Here is a 15,355-nt window from a genome sequence, read left to right on the forward strand (position 1 = left end):
TGAGCCTTCCCAGGATGCGCTCCCCCCTTACCCCCTTCATTCTGGAACTCACTCCCAGAGGGACTCAAGACCATCAGGAAGCAGGTGAAAACCTGGCTTAAGTAATATCTATGGGGCCGATACTGAGACCATGGGAGGGAGCCCAGCTAACTCCTGCAGTCGGTGGCAAACCTGGAAATTAAATGACCGGCCCTGAATTTCTGGGGGGGTTTTGGCTGCTAAAAACGTAGCCGGTTAAGCTGATATTCATTGGCTGACCAGCTAAGTTCTAGTGGCCAAAGACAGACCTCAGCCTATCTGGCGCTAAACTTAGCCCACTCATCCTTCATTCATTACCTATAAAAGCCAATAACCACTTTTTGGTTATTGGTTTTTTGGATTTTATGGGTAATGAATGTATGAAGGAAGGATGAATGGTTATTTTTATATGAGATTTTGATATGTGTAGTTATAGAACAATAAGTTAAGTAATTAATAAATGTGTTTATGTTTAATATTAATAAAGATGATATGTTAATTATATATAAAAAAATATTTACATTTTCCTAATTTGTAGTTGATTAATTTGGGGTGAATTTAGATTGTGAGATTCCTATTTATTCTAATTGTGGCTAAATTTAGCCAATCAGCCAATTAACATTGGCGTTAACCAGTTATGTCACATGACATAGCCAGTGACCGGGCTAGTCGCTAACCCCCAGATTCTATACAGCTTGCCTAGAGTTACATGCAGTTATGGGAGTTATGATATTGGGTGTTCAGTTGCTTGACCAGCTCAGAAGCTAAAGCTAAGTTAATTTAAACTTGTTTCTGGCGTTGACATGCTGAATCTTGAATACAGGTTTTGAAACATAAGCAAAAAAAAAAAAAAAACCAGGAAAAAGTTAACAAAAATGTTTTTGAGGAGGTTTTTGGCCGATGATCAGCAATAGCCTGGTGAGTGCTTTCAAGATATTGGTGGGAAGTCTGCCTTAGCACTCGGGCAGTTTGAGGTCTTTTCCTCCTCTTTGTGATTTTTATAATAATCCCAGAGCGTTAAGGGAACCGTTTCTGCAGAGTATTGTTGGAAGCATTTCTTGAGCTTCTGTAGAAGAGTTTGTTTATTTGGAAATTATCTAAATTTAAACAAGAAATTACTAACAATTTCTCATAAAGCAATATTTGTTTAATAACTAAACTTGGAAAACAAAAATGTTTTTAAAACCTTTCTAAAATGTAAATTTGTCTAATTTGAGAAGGAAGTTCATTCCAGATCTTTGCGCTCTGATACGCAAAACTCTGTTCTCCAATAGATTTTAACTGAACATTTTTCAAAGAAAGGAAATATAAATCAAATCTCTGTTGCTATCTTGAATTCAAACCATTGGTAGGAAAATTTAGTAAATTCCCTAAATCTTCAGCTTTGTCCCCATGAAAACATTTAAAAATCAAACATGTGATTTTAAAAAAATATATATGCTCTATGGCCATTGTTTGCACCTTTAATATGGGCATATTTTCAGTCCTTACGCTAGTATTCTATAAAAAGAATAACTTCCACTGGTGCTTTCTTGTTGCCTAAATCTAGGTGTCCCCTTATAGAATCACCCTCAGTTTTTATATTTGTGTGCACACTCACTTTTTACTATACATTTGCCTCATTTAAGAAGCAAGCAAGCCTCACCCTCTCTTCTCAACATAACAAGTACAAACCCACAACCACAAATACCCCAGGAAATACCCTCCCTACCTCAGACAGTTTGAAAATACTCGGCGTCACATTCGACCGCAACCTTACTCTCGAGAAACAAGTAAACTCTGTAATCAAGAAAAAGTTCTATTCAATGTGGAAGCTCAAATGATTAAAACCTTTCTCCCCAAGGGAAACCTTTCGAAACCTAATATAATTAATGCTCCTAAGTCATACAGATTATTGCAACGGAATCTACGCGGGATGCAAAGAACAACTCAAAAAAAAACTCCAGGCTGCCCAAAATACAGCAGCCAGGCTGATATTCAGCAAAACACGCTTCGAAAGTGCCAAACCCCTTTGAGAAAAGCTGCATTGGCTCCCAATCAAAGAACAGATCATCTTAGAAATCTGCATTTTAGTCCACAAAATTATATATGGCGTAATCCCAGGATACCTGATAGACCTTATAGATCTACCAATAAGAAAGAGTCAGATCGTCAAGATCATACCTAAACCTACACTATCCAAATTGCAAAGGACAAATACAAAACACGCATCCGGCTTTGCCTACATAAGCGCACAACTATGGAATGGCCTCCCAAAAGCTGTGAAAATAATCCATGACCACCTGAACTTCAGGAAATCACTAAAAACCAACCTCTTCAAAAAGGCCTACCCCAACGACCCTAAGTAAACCTCCTCACCCAGAAACACAGCATGCCTAATGATCGCACTGAACAACATACTATCTTCATCCCCTTCGACCCTCCACAAATTACCTCATTCGATCACTATGCAACCTTGTATTTGCTATCAACCGACTGGGCAAATGCCTTGACAGTACTATGTAAGCCACCAGGGCCGGTCTTAGGGCGAGGCGACCGAGGCGGCCGCATAGGGCCCTGCGCTCATGGGTCGCCCCGCTCGCCGCTCCCCCCTCCCCCCCCGACAATTGATCGCTGTCCTGTTAAAAAATTGAGAAGCGGTTGAGTAGCAGGCAGCGCCTCGCGTCTGCCCTGCTAGTAAAAATCTCTTGCACATCGTGGGGCCGGCCTTCCCGCATTAAGTCCCGCCCTCCTCTGAGGTAATAGGCTCTTCCTGCATTAAGTCCCGCCCTCCTCTGAGGTAATAGCCTATTACCTCAGAGGAGGGCGGGACTTAATGCGGGAAGAGCCTATTACCTCAGAGGAGGGCGGGACTTAATGCGGGAAGGCCGGCCCGACGACGTGCAGATTTTTACTAGCAGGGCAGACGCGAGGCGCTGCCTGCTACTCAGCGTTTCTCAATTTTTTTTGAAAGTTAGTGGGTGCAGCAGGAGGAGAACAGAGTTGGTAGGTGGGTCGGGTCGGGTTGGGGGGGGGACTCAGATGGGAGAAGGGTGTGGGATGGGGGTTCTCAGTTGAGGGGAGGGGGTAAGGGGGACTCAGATGGGAGAAGGGTGTGGGATGGGGGTTCTCAGTTGGGGGAGGGGGTAAGGGGGACTCAGATGGGAGAAGGGTGTGGGATGGGGTTCTCAGTTGAGGGAAGGGGGTAAGGGGGCTCAGATGGGAGAAGGGTGTGGGATGGGGGTTCTCAGTTGGGGGGAGGGGGTAAGGGGTACTCACATATGAGAAGGGTGTGGGATGGGGGACTCAGATGGGAGAAGGGTGTGGGATGGGGGTTCTCAGATGGGAGAAGGGGGCTGGAACTGGGGTTTGAGAAGGGGCCATATGGGAAATGGGGGCCATGCATGGGGCTGGTGGGAAAATGGGGCATGCGTGGATCAGATGGAAGAATGGTTCTGTGGCTGAAAAGTGGGGCTCTAATATAAGGCATGTGGATGAAGGGGGCTGAAGAGGAGGGTAGGTGGGATAAGGGGGCTAGTACTGGGACTGAAGGCTGAAAAGGGGCAGGGGCTGAAACTGTGGGTACTGGGGGCTGAAAAGGAGATAGGGAGAAGTGGCTGGGGCTGAAGCTTGGGACTGGTGGGAGAAAAGGGCTGGGGCTGAAACGGGGGACTGGTGGGATAGTGGGGCTGAAAAAAAGGGGCAGAGAGAGGGGCAGATCCTGGATGGAAGGGGGAGCGAGAGGGAGGGCAGACCCGGATGGATAGGAGAGGGAGGGCAAATGGTGGATTGAAGGGGCAGAGAGAAAGGGCAGACAGTGGATGGAAGGGATAGAAAGGGCAGACAGTGAATGGAAGGGGCAGAGATAGAGGGCAGATGTGCACGGAAGGGGCAGGGAGAGAGGGCAGACATTGGATGGAGGGGACAGCAGAGAGGGCAGACGCTGGATGGCAGAGAGAGAGCGAAGACAGATGCTGGATGGAAGGAAGACAGTGAAAAGAAGATGAGGAAAGCAGAAACCAGAGACGACAAACTGTAAATAAAATAAATATTTTTATTTTTTTGCTTTAGGATATAGTATTGTAGCTGTGTTAATAAATGTTTATAATAGAACATGTAAATAAGGTAATCTTTTTATTGGACTAATTTTAATACATTTTGACAAACTTTCGGAGAACAAAGCCCCCTTCCTCAGGTCAGGATAGGATACTATAACAGCTCTATACTGTATTGGCCTGAGGACGGAGGTTTTGGCCTCTGAAAGCTAAATGTATTAGTCCAATAAAATGGTATTATTTTATTTTTTATATTTGTTTTGTTTCTATTTGTTAATTTGTAAAGTGGTGATTGGTATTTGTTAGTTTTTTTTCAAATTTACATCTGTTGTCTTTATATTTTGCACAGTACTAGGGGACATTTTCTGTTTCTGTGGTGTTGTATGCAGAGTCTGGCATCTTGGGGGTTCAGTTTAATTTTTGTCTAAATAGAAAGTTTAAGTATTACTACTTATTCTATAGTGGATTAGGGTGTATCTGTGTTTGTGAAAAAGACATGGTTTTCAGTTAGCATTGACTGTGCAGGATCGACAAGCCCTGGAGCTGGGGGCCTTGGAGCTCGGAGGGAGGGGTGGCCGGCTCTGGAGCTAGGGTGGGGGGCAGAGCTAGGGTGGGGCGGGGCTAGGGTGGGGCCCCGTCAAATTGGTCTGCATAGGGCCCCGCACTTGCTAAGACCGGCCCTGTAAGCCACATTGAGCCTGCAAATAGGTGGAAAAATGTGGGGTACAAATGCAACAAATAAATAAATTTAAAGGACTCACCATTGGCATCATGAGAATATTCAATGCCCGAAACAGTGCATCTTCGAAAAACCATTTTATTTTGTGTGAGAGTGCCAGTTTTATCAGAGAAGATGTACTGGATTTGCCCCAAGTCTTCTGTGATGTTCAAGGCTCGACACTGCAGCTGAGAATCTGTTTCTTCATCATACAAATCTTTATCTTGATGAATGAAGAATATTTGACAAATTTTAACAACTTCAATAGATACATACAGGGAAATTGGAATGAGAGTCTGAAATATAAAAAATAAATAAATAAATGAATAGGTATAGCAAACATTTTTTTTCTTTAAAACCTGTTTCACTACTTTTATATTGCCTTTGAAATATGTGGATACTAGTTTTGTATAGGACAGGGGTGTCCACAGTGTAGAACATGGGCTAAGGGGCCCTTTTACTAAACTGTGGTAAAAGGGGCCCTGCACTAATGGCGGCGGCCATTTTTGCCACAGCGGGTAAAAAAGTACAAAAAAAAAAAAAAAGAGAAAAATGACCATGCGGTAAGATTGCACTTACCACATGGCCTTAACCCGGGGGGGGGGGGGGGGGGGGGGGGGACATACCGCCACCTAAGGGCTCCCGCTCTAACCTTGCGGTAACCAGGCAGCATCGATCACCGCTAGCACCAAAAATGCCACATGCTGGAGGTGGAACTACCACTGGCCCACCCCGCCCTCCAAGATCTCTTCCACAGCCCTGGTCCAAATGAGAAGTTACACCAGACAAGGAGTCTTGGCTAGGAGGAAGCAGACTTTATTGAAGGACCCGACACAGGCCGTGTTTCAGCAAGTTGCCTTCGGCAAAGGTCATGGTAGTCTCATAAGTAGCATGCTTCCTGTAAAGATGTGATAAAAAACAAAATAGCGAAATGGTCAGCTGACCATTATGCTATTTTGTTTTTTATCACATCTATACAGGAAGCATATTACTTATGAGACTATTATATGACCTCTGATGCAGGCACCTTGCCGAAACATAGGCCGAGTCGGGTCCTTCAATATACTATGCTTCCACCTAGCCATGACTCTGTCTTTTTGTTCCACATATGGCCCACCCCAATTCTTCTCTGGTGGTGTTTGTTTTGGGTTGCACTTCCCTCTTGTCTGTTTGCTTTTCAAATGAGAAGTTAGCCAATAGAATGAGTATAGCTTGAAGAGCCACCCAAGCCATGCCTAAGTGACACCTCCTTGAAATTTGTGTGTGTTTCTTCTAAGATCCTTACTAGTACATTTACACTGATTTCTATGTGTAAATACATTTAATGGCACATAACTTTCCTAAAATTGCCTTCGTAATGTCATAAAGCTAAGTTCATGTTGAGATGTTTAAAGATTCTATATTTAAAGCAGCGATATATCTTACTTAACAGAAATTCAAAATCTGCCACAGAACTGCAGAATATGCTGACAGGTAACACTGTAAGGCTCATCTAGTCTGTCAGATTTGCTTCCTTTTTAAATAGGCTACAACCAACCTCCATTTTTTTTCCATTCACTTCTTTGCAAGGGAGGATTGACTGTGCTTATTCTAGGCTTTTTAAATGTGGCCACTATTTGGAGGTCTACCAGCTCCACTGAGAAGCAGGGGCATAGCCAGACAACAGATTTTGAGTGGGCCTAGGCAAGAACTGGGTGGGCACCAAGTGTTCTCCCCCCCCCCCCCCCCCCCCAACCACCACTAAAAAATATCTCAGCTGGTGGTAAAACACTTCTTTCCACCTTGGCAGTCTGCAGCAGGTATGCGCTGAAAAATGAGCATGCTCAGGTGCCAGTATTGTGGAGAGTAGAGTTTTCGTTATCAGGGGGAAGTCTTCAGCTGGCTGAGCTTGGGATCCTCACCAGCTACCGCTAAACGGGTGCTACTGTTGGGCGGGCCTGAGCCCTAAATGGGTGGGCCCTGGCCCACCCAGGCCCACCTGTGGCTACGCCACTGCTGAGAAGCTTTTTCATCTGTTCCCTCTTTAGTGAAAAAATATTTTCTAATGTTATTCCTGAGACTACCTCCCCCCCCCCCCCCCCCCTTTGAGGAAAGCTTTGAGTGCTAAATTATCTCATTACACCCCTGCACCCAATGATTTGTATTATCAAAAAGACTGGAAATCTATATTACAAAAAAGTTTTGAAGGGTATTCTTTACACTGAGCATTAATTTCCAAAATGTACGTGCCCGCGTCACGATACATTTCTCAATCTAAGAAAGTAACTCCAGAAGTTTGACACCTCCTCTCAAAGCACATAAAAATGAGATACGGACATGTCATCAGCTGTTAAGACATTCCATGATATACATTACACACATAATGCTTAAAAGAATGGAATTGATTGACCGGGGGGGGGGGGGGGACACGACACAGATGATCAATAAGCTTTTAGCCCCTTTTTTTTATGCCTCTCCTCTTCCTTGTACTCTGAACAGCAATTAAGGCCTACTTCAAAAAAAGCTCACGTTGGAAGATCTATACCTCAGTGGCTTGGCACAGGGATACGGATATTTTCACCTGTAGGTTAGATCTGGTTTAAGTAAACAGTGGCTTAAAATAACTATGATACAAAATCAGCAGGTCGATCAAAAACATGCTTACTGCTGTGTTTGAATAAATGCCAGTCACATTTTATATATATCCAATTCACCCCATAGTGGTGTCGTTCACTACTTATTTCATATATTTTCACCACCACTTTGATGTCTAGCATTGCTGGATAGACATCAAAGTGGTGGTGAAAATATATGAAATAAGTGGTGAACGACACCACTATGGGGTGAATTGTGCATAAGGTACCGAAAAAAGCGCTATTCTATAAACCATGCTTAAAGTTAGGTGAGGTTTACAGAATAGTGTTTAAGACCGGGAATGGCACCTAACTTTAGGCATGGTCGTTTGCACCGCCTGAAACATGGTACAAATGTATGGCGCTTGGCACTTCATGAATTTAGCATGTAAATTTATGATGGTCACTTCTTTCCTAAATGTATTGGTGGAATAAGTGTGCGGTTTACTGACCACCACAAAACTAACACAGATCAGCCCTTATTGCCATACTTTTAAAGGCTTACATACATTAGGAAAGCACAGAACCAAGAAATTATTCATCTATAAAACTGAATGATAATGAGAATAAATCAATTTAACGTTACCTGACACACTATTATCATTGTGAAAAATAAATACACTGCGGATAAGAGGGGTGCTAAGTATTTGCCATCAGGCCCCAGCACATCAAACACAGGTCGCTTCTCTCCATACTGGAAAACCCAGAGACCGTGACCTGCAGAACAGTAATGATACATTCACAACTGAGTAAATACAAATAAGGAAAGAATATAACTCACAAGAACTACATCTATGTACAGTATCTTAAGGGGCCCTTTTACAATGCTATGGTAAGCACTAACGTGTGCTTACTGCAGCAAAAAAGTGGTATACTGCAGCCACCCTGAGGCGTCCCAAGGTAATTTTGCCATCTGTGCGTGCTATCCATGCACTAAAAAAAAAAATATTTTTTTTTGGTGCAGGGGACGTGTTCTGCACTAATCACAACGCAGCTACATTGCCGAGCTAGCAGATTAGTGTAAGTTTAGTGCGTGAGTCCCTATCACCTACAAAATAGGTGGCAGTAGGGGCTCAAAGGCCAGTAGCTTAGCCAGACCTCAATTTTTGGATGAGCCAAGGGGTGAACTGGGTGGGCATTTCCTCTCTGCCTGCTACTCCCCCTCTCCTGCCCCTACAAAGGTAAAAAATAATTACTTTAGCTGGCGGGGATTCTTGGGCCCCGTCAGCTGAAGAATCCCAAGCAGTCTCATCCTCACGGCACTCAGCAGCCTATTCGCAGCTACTGACACCAGCAGTGCCCCCTCCCGTGCATGCTCAGTTCAACCAGCATCCCCCATGCATGCATGCGCAGGGGTGCCATTATTAAAAAAAAAAACAATCAGAAAATCAGCCATTTTACCCCAGTGGTACAAATGGCCTTAGCTCAGCTTTGTCCCAACTTCACCTGCTCTCCACTTCCAGGAAAGCCCACACTTAGCAAAAGAGTACTTGCCATCGTCTAGGCACGTCTACTTAGATGTGCATATTCAGCCACACAGTTTTCTTAATAGCCTTTTTCTGCAGGAGTGGCCTAATGGTTAGTGCAGCAGGTTGCACACCTGGGGAACTGGGTTCGATTCCCGGTACTACCTGATGGTTGGTAGTGGGCTGAGATCCTAGGGACCCAGGTTTAATTTCCTCTACAGCTCTGTGTGACTCAGGGCAAGTCACTTAACCCTCCATTGCCCCAGGTACAACAGTAGTACAATATACTACTTTGATTGTGAACACACTAGTGACAGACCCAGTACCTGTAAATTGAAACTATAAACTGCTTTAGAGGTGGAATAAGTCTTATAAAATCATCCACTTACTGTACATCAGAATTATCTTTAAAAATTTTATACCAACTTAATATTGCTGCTATACAATGTAAGTATTAAATAAGAATAAATGTTTTCATCTGTCCTCTGATCTCGGGAAAGGTTTTTTTTTTTTTAATGCCAGCAATTGATGCAGCAGAATTATTTACATGATTGAAATAACCTGCATTATCTGAGGCTTTTTCCTCCCCATTTTTCAGATTTTTCCACTTTTGATACAAGCTGTTTAAGCTAGCTAATGATAAAGCTGAACATGGTTATAGTGAAGTAAGATTGTGTATTGTCTAAAAAATATGTTTACATTTTGATGGGACAGCAAATGTCTGGGGGGGGGGGGGCAGAGACTGGCCATTTCTGCGCTAATCAACTGATCAGCGTGGGATTAGCACATGAGCCCTTACCATGTACAAAGCAGGTGGAAGTAAGGGCGCAGGTTAATTTTGGGTAATGGCTGCACACCGATAGCGACATTAGCACATGGCCATTAGAAAATTGGCCGTTTTCTGGCTGCAGTGTAAAAGTCCGTAACACATGGGAAAGTCCCATGCAAGGTCATGCTAAGGTCACTTTTTAGCACAGCTTTGTAAAGGACCCCCTAGTAAGGTTTCTGCTCTGCCTTTCAGCAAAGTTGACAAGCAAAACATGATTCATATACTGTATCTGGGTTTTGTTAAACTTCTGATATGGTTTTTCATAAAAGGATGATTATCAAATTATGGAAGATAAAGTTTTGAGATACTGTGTGTGGGCAGATAAGGAATTGGCTAAAGGGGACTTATCAGATAGTGATAATAAACAGCCCCCTACTTCAGCTGGAAGTGGTATGTGAGGTCTCACAGGGGTCTGTACATAAAATTTGAATTTTCTTAAGGACCAAATATGGCATAAACAATAATACTGCCATTTTGGCAATCTGTTCTATATTATAAATATACTACAGCACTTACTAAGTTTACAGGGGGATATAGCAATATTGTAACTCAGGGGGAACATTCAAATAAAACTATGTAGATGCAAATGATGCAAGTTTGCATAATCCCCCGAATTCTATATATGGCGACTCAAGTTGCGAGTGCAAATTTGTATGTGCGGCTAAATTGTGTGCGCAACTTAATTGTTTAACAAGCCAATCGGCACAGATGATTGACAAACAAGCAGCAATTATCAGCACTAATTGGGACCCATTAGAATTTACGTGTGCGACTTTCTAAGCATATTCTGTAAAGTGGTGCATGTAAATTCTAATGTGTGGATCTCAAAAGGGGGAGTGGCCATGGGAGGGGTATGGACATTTCTAAAAACAATGCGCGTTGTTATAGAATACACCCAATCCGCACCTAAGTTAGGTGCGGGTATTTACACCAGGTTTTACTTGATGTAAATGGTCATGCCTAAATTTAGGGGCCCTTTTACTAAGCTGCTTAAGTGTCTACGCATGCCCAACATGCGCCAAAATGGAATTACCACCAGGCTACTGCGTGGCTCTTGCGGTAATTTCATTTTTGTCACACAGCTGATACGCGCAGCCGAAAAATTATTTTTGGACATGAGTATCGGACGCGCGCCAAGTGGCATTTGACGCACGGTCATTATTGCCCGGTTACCGCGTGAGACTTTACCACTAGGTCAATGGCTGGTAGTAAAGTCTCAGACCCAAAATGGATGAGCCGCATGTCCATTATTGGCAAAAATTTTAAAAAGGCATTTTTTGCATGTGCGCTGAAAAATGATTCTGCGTGCGTCCAAAACACGCGCCTACACTACCGCAGGCCATTTTCAGCGCACCTTAGTAAAAGGACCCCTTAAGTCGTGGTTCAGGGCGCTATGCCTATTGTATAAACCACAACTAATATTAGGCACGGATTATAGAATAAGGTCATTCCATGTCAAGTGGTCTGGTGGTCCCTGTGCGAAGGCTGCAGTATGGGGGTCAAACAGATCACTATATCTTAGCAAGTTTTGCATCGGCGAACGTAAAACTTTACCAATGTTCATTGGGGACATTTATGAATGTTCACAGAAAATTTCATCAAAATCCACCAGACCACTTGACATGGAATGACCTAATTTAGCGTTAAGCATGGGATTTTTTTTCTGCACCAGTTTTTTCAGTGTCATATATAGAATCTAGTCTAATATGTATAAATTATGCAAACTTCTACCTGGGCTACCTCTTTGTGAATAAGCAGCTGCGAAGTATGCATGATAAACCAGCTGGTTAGTTTCCCCATTTGTATGGGCAGCCAAGTGGGAGTAAACTTACACATAAACACTGTGTTCGCAGGCTGTTTTCTTCATCCAGCTTAAAAACACCTACAGGAACGTTTCACTTTACTACCGTTTAAATTACACAAGCTGATGACACGTGGAGGGTAATTTTAAAACAGGTCGCGTAGGTTGGAAGGTCAAGTTGGTACCTTCTTGAAGCTGTTTTATTAAGATATAGACACCTCTATCTTTAAATAAACAGGATCCACTCTAAATACAAAAAAAATGGCTATATGTTCACAAAACAACTTGCAAAAATTCCCAAAAGTGAACATATGAATAAAGGATGGACTCAACTAGTTTAGTCAACTCATTTAGCAAGAGAAAAAGACCTCAGACATCACCAAGATTCTTCCCGTGTCAGCTATTAGCAGACTACGGTCTTTGGCTTGCAGCAATTGATATAATCATGGGTCAGAAAAGACTTCTTGCTGAATTATGAGTAATAAATTCCTTATTTTTAAAATATTTTATGATAACATAGTCTATGCACATTCAAAAGAAATATGCTTAACATCTGCAGCAATCATCATATACTAAAGCACTGCTGATTCAATGACACTTAACTCAGAACTAAGGTCCATCCTGGGTTTTTTTTTTTTTTTAAACATAAAGCTTGTTCTCTGGTTAGAGTTTTTTGTTTTTTTTTTTTACTTTCCATTCTTTTGTTCTGGTCTGACTGGCTAACGATACTATTGGAGACTCCTATAAGTGATTAGGGGCCCCTTTTACAGAGCAGCGGTAAGATGAATGCGAGCTTACTGCTCGCTCTTTCAGGACTGCTGCCGGCAGTAGTCCCGCCCCGAGCGTGCTCAATTTCCAGGGGGAAAAGAAAACCCCCAGAAATGGCTTGCACGGAGGTAATCTGGCATTGCCATGCAATGCCTGGTTACCGCTGGGTTAGCGAGGGAGCCCTTATTTCCACCTCAATGGGTGGCGGTAAGGGCTCCCCGTTGCACGGCAATGCAGTAAGAGTTCTCTTACCGAATGGCCATGTGTGTTGGGGGATTTTTTTTATCCACTGTAGTAAAAAGGACCCTAGACCGCAGGAAAAATGGCCCCTGCTGCCAGCACAGGGCCCTTTTTTCCCACAACTTTGTAAAATGGCCCCTTAATGAAGTTTTTCTAGCTATTAATCTCGGAGCTTTGAGGCTAGATTTTTTAGTGATATTTGAGCTATGCCTGCAAACCCATGCAGAACATAAAACCTACAAACAGACCTCTTCTATATTGACCGTGTTTGAGTTTCAAAGTCTGTTCCCTTTAACATCGAATTTTTGGTTGAAAACAAGTTATCCCATACTAGGCTTGCTTTCCCAGTAAAATGAATAAAATATTGTATGTGAAATCAATCAGTGTTTTTTCTCAGGACAACTTACCTATGGCTGAAAACAAGCATATGACTAGAAGGATGAGGGCACACCAGAGAATATCTATATTCATTTGTCTTTCAAGTTTGCTTCGTTTATACCGAGGCCCATTGTTATTTAGCAATGCTTTGGTCTCATGTCCTGCAGAAGTAATCATACATCAAAAATATAAATATTTTATAACAGAGATGACAGAGAAGATCATTGTTATTTTCAGAAAGATTTTACCTGCATAAATCACTATCCCGGCAACTTCTTCTGTATTTCTAATGGTACAGCCACGTAATAAAAGGTTTTCTTTATAAAGTCCAGCTTTTTTCCCATTTTCATGTATGCTGCGTAAGAATTAAAATAAGAATTTATAAACATACGCACTGTATACTGTTCATGAGTCCAAATCTGGAAAATAAGATATAGAATCAGGAGCTCTCTAATACGATACTTCTCAATGAATATGCATGAGACAGATGCGCATACCAAAGAGACAGTGCATGGAAATCTCTCTCATGCATATTCATTTCTATATCCTCAAAACCCAACTGGCTGGGTGTGCCCTGAGGACTGGGTTGAAATGCTCATCAACAGATGTTCATCATCACCAGCTATTACATCAGGTCTTTAAAAATGAGGTCTTTATGCCACAAACATAATCAAGAACATTTTTGTACCCCTTTTTTTTGGGGTGTGTAAAGCCTGTTTTACATGCGGACAGTGGCTTCTATATAATTGCATCGTCGCATATGCATGGAAAGAATGTGCCTAATTTTACACAGTCTGGACCAAATTCTACATATGGTGTCAAAAAAAATCAGCACCAAAAAACGAAGGGGCTCTCTTACAAAGGCTCACTAGCGTTCTTAGCCCACGCTAAAACTTTAAGGGCCCCGTTTACTAAGCCGTGCTAGAGGTGCATTGGTGCTTTTAGAGCATGCTGTGTAGGAGCCCACAATATTCCTATGGGCACCTACACAGAGCCCTTAGTGCTAGCGACACCCATATATTCCTATAGGTGTCTCTAGCATTTAGTGTGTGCTCATTTTTAACACACACTAAAAACTCTAGCACGCCTTAGTATAAGGACTCCAAAAAGCACCAAGTGCTATTCTATTAATTACACTCTGAGTTGGGTGCCATTTATAGAATAATGCCTAGCACCGAAATCTGCACCTAACGTTTAGGTGCGAGAATCAACGCCAACTGAAACCTAGTGTAAATCCTCGCACCTAAATTAGGCGCAGAATAGGTATATTCTGTAACAGTTCACGCAAATTCTTGGAACACTCATGGCCTGCTTATGCCCCTCCTGTGGCCACACCCCCATTTCAGATCCACGCATAAGACTTTACTTGCACATCTTTATAGAAAGCCGCTTAGCGAGATGTGCGTGTAAATTCTAATTACTGCCAGTTAACACCGATAATTTATTATTAGTGCCCAATTATGGCACTAATTGGTTCGTTATTCAATTAAATTCTGCTTGCAAACTGGCACATGCCAAAATTTGTGTGCACAATTTGCACCATATATAGAATCCATGGGTCTGTGCATAAGAGTTCTTGGGAGCATAGTTTGGGCAGAGCAAAAGCAGAGTTGTGATGTACATATTAAATGCACCTTGAGTAGGTGGAAATTTGGGTATTTACTCACTCTTGGGACTCATTCTATAAGCTTATTTTTTAAAGGTACATAGATGCCTTTTAGGATTTTGCTTACAGTCATCCTGTTTTAAAAGTATCCCACCATGCCTACATTGCTAATTCAAGGGTCCTTTTACTAAAGTGCACTAAATGCTAAGTACCCTATTTTATACCTATGGACTTCTTAGTATTTAGTGCATACTAAATCCCATTACTGCACCTTAGTAAAAAGGACCCCTTAAATTCACTCTCAAAGGTTTGCTCCCACTGTTATAATTCTTAGATTTTTGCATTGAATTTAAAAGGAATTTTCTTGCAAAAATTATTTAATATGGATTTGCTTTGTTTGCTTAAACTGAAAGCTCTAATGTAAGTGCCTTGCTTCGCTTAAAGACAAGCTAAAGAAATAGCTCTACACTTGCACTGCTAACAGCTTAATTTAAATGCAATCTATATAGCTTTGTACTTGCACTGCTAACTGCTTAATTTAAATGCAATTTATATAGCTTTGTACTTGCACTGCGAATAGCTTAACTTAAATGCAATTCTCTCACTTGATCAGTGTGAAATATTGATAAGCTTAAAAGCAACTGTAAGCCTACCTCGCTTTAAATGTAATTCACTTGAATGGTTGCCACAGAGTCTTAACCACAGAGATGAACACAAGTATAACACTTTTAACCATTCACTGTCTCACCCTACTCTCACACGTAAACACAATCCACAACCAAGACAACAATAACCCCACAGCACTCACATACACACAATGCCCACTCTAAAGAACATCCATTACAACCCACCCATAACACACCAACTTAATAACAATTCACCAAA

The 15,355-nt window shown here is 42.1% G+C and overlaps 1 protein-coding gene across 2 annotated transcripts in view; it reads right to left on the reverse strand.

Moving 5' to 3' along the window:
- The window catches only part of ATP10A (ATPase phospholipid transporting 10A (putative)), a 281,162-nt gene that overhangs the window by 103,681 nt on the left and 162,126 nt on the right, over nt 1-15,355 (reverse strand). For both annotated transcript variants that reach the window (XR_003941956.1, XM_030201381.1), the window contains exons 4-7: nt 13,113-13,219; nt 12,894-13,025; nt 7,969-8,099; nt 4,814-5,066 (exon numbers count right to left, since the gene is read on the reverse strand). Coding sequence is in view for 1 of the 2 variants with exons in the window: in XM_030201381.1 (XP_030057241.1) it covers nt 4,814-5,066; nt 7,969-8,099; nt 12,894-13,025; nt 13,113-13,219 (623 nt within the window). In the remaining variant the exon portion in view is untranslated. The remainder of the gene's footprint in view (nt 1-4,813; nt 5,067-7,968; nt 8,100-12,893; nt 13,026-13,112; nt 13,220-15,355) is intronic.

Source organism: Microcaecilia unicolor, chromosome 4, assembly GCF_901765095.1.
Source record: "Microcaecilia unicolor chromosome 4, aMicUni1.1, whole genome shotgun sequence".
Taxonomy (NCBI): domain Eukaryota; kingdom Metazoa; phylum Chordata; class Amphibia; order Gymnophiona; family Siphonopidae; genus Microcaecilia; species Microcaecilia unicolor.